This window comes from Vulpes vulpes, chromosome 14, assembly GCF_048418805.1.
Source record: "Vulpes vulpes isolate BD-2025 chromosome 14, VulVul3, whole genome shotgun sequence".
Lineage (NCBI taxonomy): Eukaryota > Metazoa > Chordata > Mammalia > Carnivora > Canidae > Vulpes > Vulpes vulpes.
The window spans coordinates 27565243-27575496 of record NC_132793.1 but is presented as its reverse complement, the minus strand read 5'-3'; the positions used below and the strand labels follow the sequence as shown (position 1 = coordinate 27575496).

General features: G+C 54.4%; 1 protein-coding gene across 3 annotated transcripts in view; it reads right to left on the bottom strand.

Moving 5' to 3' along the window:
- Positions 1-628: 628 nt before the first annotated feature.
- Positions 629-10254, bottom strand: part of FAM110A (family with sequence similarity 110 member A) — a 134440-nt gene continuing 124814 nt past the window's right edge. For 2 of the 3 annotated variants that reach the window (XM_072736178.1, XM_025986106.2), the window contains exon 2: positions 629-2166. In XM_072736178.1, the coding sequence (XP_072592279.1) occupies positions 1185-2072 (888 nt within the window). In that variant the 5' untranslated portion in view covers positions 2073-2166 and the 3' untranslated portion in view covers positions 629-1184. Of the gene's footprint in view, positions 2167-5364; positions 5435-10254 lie in introns of those variants that run through there. The other variant, XM_025986108.2, reaches the window with a different exon arrangement.

Here is a 10254-nt window from a genome sequence, read left to right as displayed (position 1 = left end):
CAGCCCCTCCCTGCTCCCACCCCGGGGGTGGGCAGAGGCCACCCAGGCTTTCACTGTGTGTGCCCTGTGTGACCCGCCCTCGCCTGGCTGCACTAGAGGCCAGGAGGCATCTCCCAGCAGGGAAGCAGCCTGGAGGACCTCACAGCCCAGTGCCAGCCATCCTTCCCCTTCCCCCAGCCCCTTGAGGACTTGCTGCCCCACTCTCCCACTGAGGCCCAGAAAGGGAGACTGGCTTACCCAGGCTTACCCAGAGTTGGAGGCAAGGCTGCTTGTTCTGTGCTGTTTGCCCCAAGTTGTCCCTCTTCCTCTAAGAACTCCTGCTTACAGCCCCCAATCTACAAGCCTGTGTACAGAATTTGTGTGGAGTTTCCTGTCCCCCTTGAGAAAAGGGCAGCAGTGGGAAGGATTCATGCCCCCATCAGCTCTTCCCCTGCAGGTCCCCTTCCTGATGCAGGGGAAAGACTTCACTCCTGGCTCTACCCAGACTCACTCTGTGGCCAGACCCACCACTGACCTCATGCCCCACCAGATTCTGGGGTAAACAATTATGGTGTTTGGAAGGCCCTATCCCAAGACTTCTCCCACCCCTTTCCCTTGTGAACACAAAAAAAGTCTGATGACCCAGCACTTGAAAAACAAGCATTTGTGTTTATTAACCAAAGGGAAAGAAGTCAGAGCGGTACAGACTCCTACTAGTCCCTCCTGTAGTCTACCCACCTAGGTAGGCCAGGCAGCCATGGCCCTGCCCCCACCCACAGCCAAGTTCCCAGGGAACCAAGGCCCACTGGGAAAGGAAGAGGAAGTCAGCAAAGGTTAGAGGCCAAGGAAGAAGGAAACAGAACCGCTAGGTAGACAGGCCTAGTAAGATCCTTTGGTCCTTCACTCTCAGTGGAGAAGGCTGAGTGCCCTGGATCCAAACCCACAAGAAGAACCAGGCAGGGCTAGTGTCAAAACCCCTACATGTGAGGGGTAGAAGGCAGCCCAAGGTCAAGAGGCAACTCTCTCCAGGGTCAGTTCTTGCCAGATGGATGCTGGTCCAGCCTCTGAGTTCTGCCCCCATGCCAGGTTCACACAAGGTAACAACCTCTGGTCTACCCAAACCAGGGAATAGATACTGAAGAGGTCAAGGGGCCAGTTGCCCCTCTAAGATCTGTCCTGTGGCAAATGCCAAGTCCAGTGGAGGCCTAGCCCTCAGCTGCTGGGGTATCCCGTGCTTGCCGCAACCCGTACAGCCACTTGATCACACGGGCGTTGCGCTCTACCACCGACACCCCGTAAGGGACGCGCTCCCGGGCCCGCTCCTCAACGGTGGCAGAGCTGCGGCGGGAGCAGTCCCCCTCAGAGCTGCCAGGCCCAGCACTGGGCCCAGCCAGGGATATGATGTCTGAGCTGGCCCGTGCCAGATGGGCCACACCCAAACCCCGTGCCTCCTCCGGGTCTAGGCCACAGAAGTTAAAAAATCGCTCCAGGTCAGCTGCTGCCCTTGAGAAACGCTCACTCAAATCCGACTTGGAGCGTTGCAAACCTGGGGGCCGGGCTGGGCTGGAGGCAGTGGCAGTGCCTGGTGATGGGCAGGGCCGGGCAGGTGAGGCAGGCAGGGGACGGACATCCACTCGCCGGACAGCAGCCGTACTGGGTGGCGGGCGTGGAGGAGTGGCTGGGGGTGCCTGGTGGGCTCCCTCTGTCCGTGCAGGGGTACGGCTGGCCTCAGTAGGGGATGCAGGACTGTCACACAAGTCGATGAGGTTGCTAAGGATGTCCAGGTCCAGCTGGGGCCGGCGGCCGGGACCAGGCAGGACTCGGCGGCTAGGTGTGAGCACGGTGCGGCGAGTCCCAGGGCTGAAGAGTGGCTGTTTGGACAGCAGGGGCTGCACAGGTTCCTGGCGGGTATTGGCCACATGCAGGCTCTTGACATACTTGGCCTTGTCAGCTTCCAGGCGCTCCACAGCACTAGGTTTCCGGGCTCCACCATCTGCTGGCCGCCGTAGCAGGTAGCCGGGGACCTTGGTCCGCAGGCGGAAAGGTAGGGCAGGGGTGTCCCGGGCTCCTGGAGTCAGTGTGTCCACGGGCATGACTGTTACATACCCCAAGGGCTTCGGTCTGAGGAGACAGGAGAAATGCGAGAAAGATCCAGGCAGAAAGTTGGCAGCTGGAGGCCGGCAACGGCTGCAGGGGAGGAAAGAAAGAGGTTAAGCCCGCTCAGACAAAGGCTCAGCCAAGACTGAAAGGGCCGAAGACGCCTTCCCTATTAAAAGGTAATAGCCACGCCCCTGGCTTACAGGGAGCCAATCAGCATACAGAAAGCCACCCCTGAAGGGTGGCCCCACCCACATCCCCGCCTCCTTTTCAGAGGACCAAGCTCAGCGGAGGCAGAGAAGGAAAAAAAAAAAAAGTGCCAAAGAAGACAGAGGAAAGCAGCCTGGGCAGAAAAGACAGGGCAAGGCACCCTTTAAAGGAAGCAAAGTGGGCTCCAGACCGTATGCTGGGCACCAGCCAGCTTAACCTCAGTAGTCCCCTTAACAGCCCCATTATTGCAGGTAGGCAAACTGAAGCGCAGGGGGCTCAATCGACCTGATTAAGCGAACCCAGCAAGTTGGTAGCTCTACCCCCTTGCTTCTAGCAGGGAGGTGCTGGCGCACCTGATGACCCAGAGAAAGGGCTCCAACCCCACGCCTCACCTGGACTGCCCCCAGGGAACCTGGTACCACCTCCTACTCTTACCCACCCAGGCAGGAAGCTGCCCGTCTAGACATGCCAGGCCCCAGGCATAGCAGTAGAACTGGCGGGGGAGGAGTGTAAAAAATCCCCACCCCCTATCCCAGTGACGTGCAGACAATTATCAACTTCCAGTATGGGACTTCAGTGCCAGGCCCACAGTGATCCATGGATGTCTGTCAGCTAAAATCTCAGTCCTGAGCTATGCTGTTCCAAGAGAAGCTAGAAATGCCCACCACAATCCCAAGACCCTGCTGGAGAGCACCCAGAAGACCCTGGATCTACCGACAGCTAAGACAGGCACTCATTGGCAAGGGGGCCCACACCTGGGTGCACACATGTCCATATGATCACCTAAGCAGCAGGAACTGGTGCCCCAGGCCTTTTTCCAAGAAAGGGCTGGAGTCACAGTGTCCCTGCCAACTCTCCCAGAGGTGGGCCAGAAGAAAATTCACAGACCAAGTCCTGAAACTTCTCATCTGTAAAATGAGAGGACTTTATCTCAGTAATTCCCAAGAGGACTTGTCATTCAGACCATCTACGCCCGTGTTATCTAATTCAATGGCTACTACTCAACCTTAGTGTTAAATTTAAATTGAATAATAATTTCCGCTTCAGTTCCTCAATCACACTAACTACATTTCAAGTGCTCAACAGCCACTACAGCAGTCTAGAGCAGACAGTGCAGATCAGAGATTTTCATCCACAGCAGAAGGCTATAGTGGACAAGCCGCACATCGTCACCCAGAATGACAGGAGGAGAGTCTAGATTGGGGTGGGAAGGCAGGGATGCCTACCTGTGTGCTAGACATTTGACACCGTCTCACGGAATCCTCCAACAAGCTTGTGAGAAGGGTCATTATCTCATTTTACAGTTGAAGAAACTGAGACTAGAGATGTGACCATCCTAGGTCCCAGAGTCCATAAATAAGACACAAATTCATATGAAACCTACTTCACTCATCTATTGTCTTTATTTCATTTTACTCTTTGTTCTTCCCATTCCCCTACATCAGCTCCATAAGGGCAGGGGGTTCGTCTTCTTCACTCACTGAATCTGTAGCTTTTCAACACACAATAGTTTCAATAAACTGCTATTGAATTGCAGTGACCATGAGGACAAGGTGCGAAAGGGCAGACCTTGGATAAACCAGAGACACATCCAGTGTATTGCAGGCATACGTGCCCAAGATGGTAGGTATGGAACATGCTAGGAAGCTGGAAATCCAGATGTGCACAAACACACCAGGTTCTTAAATCTTAGCATATCCGACAACGACTTTTAAAACGTGCGTGGACAGAGCACACACGTCTGCAAGCATATGTGCTCTCCCCACCCCAATCTAGCCCCTAGTCTGAGACCCCTGCAAGGGCAGGCAGCAATGCAAGTTAACAGAACCTTGGGGGCTGTTGGCCTAGAGCCAGAGCTGATGCCCAGGTAGAAGGGATGGAGTGGTGGGAAAGGAAGGCTGCCCCACTCCAGCGACCCCAAGGAGACCTCAGGCAGGAAGGGTCTACCAGGAAAGGCAGCCCTGCCGAGCCCTGTGGAGGTAACTAGACTCTGCCCCACCTCCTCGGGCCACCGCCTACCAAACCAGTCCGACCCGTTGGCGGCGGCAATTCCCTCCCGGGCACCATCCGGGGACACAGAGGGAAGGAGGAGGTCAGGTGGGCAGGGGCAGGGCAGAAGCCCCACGCCCTGGGGCCGACCTGATGGTCGCAGGGGCTCCGCGGGGGCCCGGACACATGCAAGGAGCCACCGCCGGCTTGGGGGCCGCTGGTCAGCTTGCCCACCCGTGCGCCTCCCTCCAGCAGCTGCGCCTCTCAGGCTCTCGGTTCCTTATCTGAGATGCGGTTAAAAATAGACCTGAGCCTCCAGGTCTCTGCGGGGATGAGAGGTAAAACAGGTCGAGGACTTTCCCAGCACCTGGCCAGAAGGCTGCGCTCCAAGAACTGGGCTCCTTGGTTTTTAGGGCGACGCTGACGACCCAACCAACCCCGCAGGCCGCCCCTCCGGCTGCGGTCTCTAAGCACGCTCCAGAACCGCGGGTCGGGGCCCGAGCCGCAGACAAAGGAGGCACGTGATGCGGGCTGAGCCTACACTGATCAGAATAAGCTCCATTTCACAGGTGGGCAAAAGGAGGTGTGGCGGCTCCTGCGAGTTCAAACCCCGGGTCGCAGCCCCCGGGTGGGGCTCGTCCCGAGGCCGCCTCTCCCCGCCGACGCCCCCACCCACCTATTTCAAGTGCTACCCACAAAAGGCCCCCGAGCGCCAGCCGTTAGCGCTCCTCTTCGGCCACCCCGGGCTTGCAGCCCCGCCTTGCCCCCTTCCCACCTGCTTCCCCGAGGCAGCCTTCGGGGTTGGGGGAGCTCAGATCCGCGGCCGGCTTCTGCCCTGCCCCCTCCGGGCAGCCTGGGGACTCCCCCGGCTGAGGCCGCAGCCGCCGGCGCGCTGTGTGGCTCCGTGGCTCGCCGCCCCTCTCTGAGGCCGGGTCCACCTGGCTCGTACGGTGCGGGCGCTGACGGCACGATGCGTGCGGTCTCGTCCGGGCCGGAAGGGGAGCCCTGACCCGTCTCCGCCTTCCCGAGGAGGGCGGGGTGCCCGGGGAGCCCCCCAGCCCCGACCCCGCGCCCCGGGCCCGCACATACCTGGCTGCGCGCGCGCCGCTACCGAGCGCTCCCCGGGCCCGGCCCACCTGGAGCTCAGGTAACACGCGTTTGCGCAACTTCCGGCGGCCTGCCTTGGGCAGGTGAACCCGCCGGCCCAGGTTATTACCCGAAAGGGAAGAACGAAAGCCAGGCAGGGGGCAGAACCTGAGCCCAGGAGCGCCTGGGACGCGGGCCCAGCTGCCCCGTCCTACCCAGGAAGCTGTCCCGCGAGCCGGGCCGCCCCCCGACAGCTGCACCGGCCACACGCGCACATCTGGCCACCGGCAGGCAAGTGCGCCCATCCTGGAGATGGCAAAACTGAGTCCCCCGCTCTCACAGCCGCAATGACGGCATGAATGTTGGCTGTGCCAGGCACGAGAAAGTGCTGTTCCTGCTATTCATTAACCCATTTTAATCTTCGCAACAACCCCTATGAGGTGAACTCTATTATCCGCATTTGACTAATGGCATACTGAGACTGCGACAGGCTGGGCCAGTTGCCCAAAGTCACCCTGAGGAGTCCGACCTGGGCACTTTCCCTGTAGATCAACCTCAAGGCCACCCCTTTCTACAGGTGTGTCCCTGGGCAGGTTGCTGGACCCCTCCGGCCCTCCATTCTGCCAAGTGAGGGGAGTCTCACCTTCCAGGTCAGGTCAGGGTCTGAGAGTGCCTGTAAAAGCTCTGTGCCAGCCATAAACATTTACTAACGATGGCAGCAATAGTAATAATTAGAATGTTTGAGTTCCAGGCACCATACTCCTGTAAGTCTCTGGATATTCCCCACCATCACCGCCACCACCCCCAGGGAGAAACTGTTTAATCTTTTTTTACAGATGAGAAGACTGCAACACTGCAGGAATGAATCCTTGGGAGGGACATGATTGTGTCCTCTACCAAACCAAGCCCTACTGTGTCACTTCAGGTGGCACATTTGATTAGGCCAGTTTCCACTGGGATCCTGAGGCCCAGAGAAAGAAGTGTCCCACTGGCCTCAGTCCTGAGCCCTGGGGAAACCATATCTGCGCCCAGTGGGGGCTGCACCCTGATTGGGGTGGAGGGCTATGAGGGGACAGGAAGTGACTCAGAGAACAACTCTCCTTCCCCTGGGAGTGAGTCAGCTCTGAGGTCTCCTCCAGGCTCTGGAGCCTGGTTTTAGGGAAATGAGAGAGGTCAGCCTAAAGACCATCATCCCCTACAATGTTCTGGGTCCCTGCCTGGCCCTTACTGAGGCAACAATGGGGACAGGGGTTAGACGAAGAGGGCTCAGTTAGGCAACAATAATAGTAAAAGCAAAGAAACACTAACACTTTCATAATAGGGAAGAAATTTTCTAAGTGTTTCTCTGCACCTGGACTATTCTAAGCTCCTTATATATGTTGACTCATTGAATCCTCACACTCACCTTGAGGTACTCCTATTATGTTCATTTTACAGTTGAGAAAACTGAGGCACAGAGAGGTGGGGCCACTTGCCAGAGGTTCTATGGCAGGTAAATGGCAGAACTAGGATATAAACCCAGGAGCAGGTCTAGCAGACTGGAGAGAGGTGGAAGAGACAGGATTTTCAGTGTTGGACTTCATCCACTCACCAAAAGACTCTACAGCCTCCCTCTCTGGGCCCCAGAGGGAGAAGCCACCTTAGGTAGCATTCCTGGCTGTGGTTTGGAGTCTCAGGTTCCTCAGTTGTAAAATGGGGGCAAGATGGCAATATTTTCCCAACAATCATATCTCATCACTGCTCTGCTTGGCCCACTTGTGGATCCCCATCACCTTAGAATAAAACCCAAACTCTCCACTTGGTCCTCAGACCTTCCAGATCCAGTCCTTGCCCTCCACTCCTGCCTCATCTCCAGCCTTTTCTGCTCAGCCACACAGCTCCCTGTTGTTCCTGAACACACCAAGCCCTTTCCTGCCTCAGGGCCTTTCTACCATCTGTCCTCTGCTTGGAATCCCTTAGCTCACCTCCTTCAGGTCTCACTTCCTCAGAGAGGCCTCCCTGGCTACCCTGAGGCTCCTGCCAAGTCTCTCACCTGGTTGTTTCCTTCCACACATTATCCCACCTTGTCATTTTAGATATTCACTTATCAATCACTTGTTTCCTATTTCTGTATTTTCATCCTCCAGTGACCAAGCAGACAAGCATACCATTGACTAAGTAGCAAGACTGGAACCCAGGCCACTTAAAAGACGAAGGCCCTTCAGTACCAAGCCTCTTCCCAACCCCCTGTCCCACCCGAGATCTTCCCTCACCTCTCCTCCTCCCCTCCAGCCTCATGTCACCCCCCATTCAAGTTGGGCCCTGGCCACTTCTAGATGAGCCCTATTCTTTCTCCAGACATTATGTCCAAACCCTTGCACTTGAGGGTCTGCTCCTACAGTGCCCTTCCCTACACCAGCACCATGGCTCCCTCTGTAGCATGGACTCTGGAACCAGCCTACTTGGGTTCAAAACCCAGCTCCACCAGTGATTAGTTATAGACTTGGGGTAAGACAGTCAACTGTCCTGGGCCTCGGTTTCCCCAACTGTAAAACAGGACTTGTAACAGTGCCCCTTTCCCAGCCTATGCATGACAAATGCCACCAAAATGTGATACTGCAGTGCCCAGCTCCTCGGCGAGGACCTCACACCCAGAATGTTGACCCACTTCTCTCAGAGTTTACAAATCGAAGCACGCAGGGCCACTTGAACAGACATTTCTTCAAAGAAAGTGCACACCTGGCCTACGGGCACATGAAAAGGTGCTCAGCATTATGCATCATTAGGGGCATGTAAATCAAAACCACAGTGAGATAATATGTCACATTCATTAAGACGACCAATATCAAAACAAGAAAGCAAGCAAGCAAAAACACACAAAAAAACAAAAAACAAAACCCCAAAACACAGAAAATATCAAGTGTTGGTGAGGATGTAAAGAAATTGGAACCCTTGTGCACTCTGGTAGGAATATAAAATGGTGCAGCCACTGTGGAAACAGGATGGCGGTTAGGAAAAAGTTTTAAAAAGAATTACCATAGGATCCAGCAATCCTAGTCCTGCGTGTATACACAAAAGAATTGAAACCAAGCACTTGAACAGATATTGTACACCAATATTCCATTGTAGCATTATTCACAATAGCCCAAAGGTGGAGGCAACCCAAGTGTCCGTGAACAGATGTACAGATGAACATACAATGGAATATTATTCAGCCTTTATAAGGAAGGAAGTTCTGTCACCTGCTTCAACCTGGGTGAACCTTGAAGACATTATACTAAATGACATAAGTCAGACACAGAAGGACAAATACTGGGGGAAAAAGGACAAATATTGTATAATTTCACTTACATGAGGTGCCTAGAATAGTCAAATCCATAGACACAGTAAGTAGAAAGGTGCTTTCCAAGGACTGGGGGAAGAGAAAATGGGGAGCTGGTGTTCAATGGGTACAGAGTTGCCATTTAGGAAGATGAAAAGGTTCTGGAAGTGGATGGTGGTGAGGGTTGCACTTAATGTACTTATTGCCGCTGAACTGTACACTTACAAATGGTTGCAATGCTAAATTTTATGTTATATACTTTTTACCAAAAAAAGAAAGTGAGTCTGGAGCCAGACCCCCCAGATTCGCATTCTTTCCCTGGATAATCTGGTCCAAGCTCCTAAACCTCTCTTGCATTCAGTTTCCCTTTGTAAGGTGGAAAAAATAGCAGCAGGAACTACCTTACATCATAGAATTGAGGGAATTAAATGAGTGCATACTTATAAAGCACTTGATGCATAGTAAGTGCTCAGAAGGTGTCAGTGATTGTTTATTCCTCACCGAGGGGGCAAGAGGTGTGGGGGCAAGAGGTGTGGCTTCAACGTTTATAGTTTTCATGACATTCTGCACCCCCCACCCCACCCCTTCCTTCCACCTGCTTTGCTGTTTCCATTCGGCAGAAGCCAGGCCCTGACTTGGGTGGAGACAGGGAGGCCCTCACCTGCCCCAGAGGAGGATCAGAAAGGCTCCAGGCAGCAGGGAGGGGGCCGGCCAATAGGGCAGGCCAGCTCGATTTCAGCCCAGCTGTCCGGGTCAGAGACACCCAGCTGGGCATCCTCCAGGGCCACGCCAGGAGCTCCGTGCTATTTCTGGAGTCTCCCCAGACACTCATGCCCTGGCCTGCTTGCAGTGGGCCTTGCCCAGGGCACACTTGCACACATCTCAGAAAGAGAGAGGTGAGCGGACTGAAGGAGGGCTGTGGGCACAGACGCCTGAAGCACTGATCTTCTATCGGCCAGCGGATAGCCCAGCTCCACCAGCTCAATTATCTGTGCCTCAGTTTGTAACTCAAGTTGCAAAATGAGGACAAACAGGCTTGCAGTGGAGACAGAGACCGCATGCAAAGCCTCAGGGAAGGTCCTGGCTCACAAGGATGGTGAAGGTGGAGGTTGGGGTAGACTCCAGGGCAAGCCCACTTCCTGTCCTGGACTGCCTTCTTCCCAGACCTGAGTTTGCCATCATGGCTTCTTATCTTGTCCCACAGAGGTGAAGAAACTTGCCCAAAGTCACACAGCAAGTCAATGACAGATCACAGATGGGGCACTGGTCTTATGATCAAATATATCATCTGTAATGATTCATATGTATATAATTTTTCAACCAGATGATATATGCCCATGACTCAAAATTCAAAAACTATGAAGAGAATGAAGTAAAAAACAAACTCTTTCCCACCCCTGTCCCCAGCCACCCAGTTCCCCTCCCTGCAGGTGCCACTGTAACCAGACAACTGTGTGTCCTTCCAGGGAGATTTTAGATAGATCAAGCAATAATGAGTATAAATTCTTTCTATTTTTGTACACATATGGCAACACGCTGTGTGTACTGTATTCACCTTGCTCTTTTTACTCAATAATACATGTTGTTTTAAT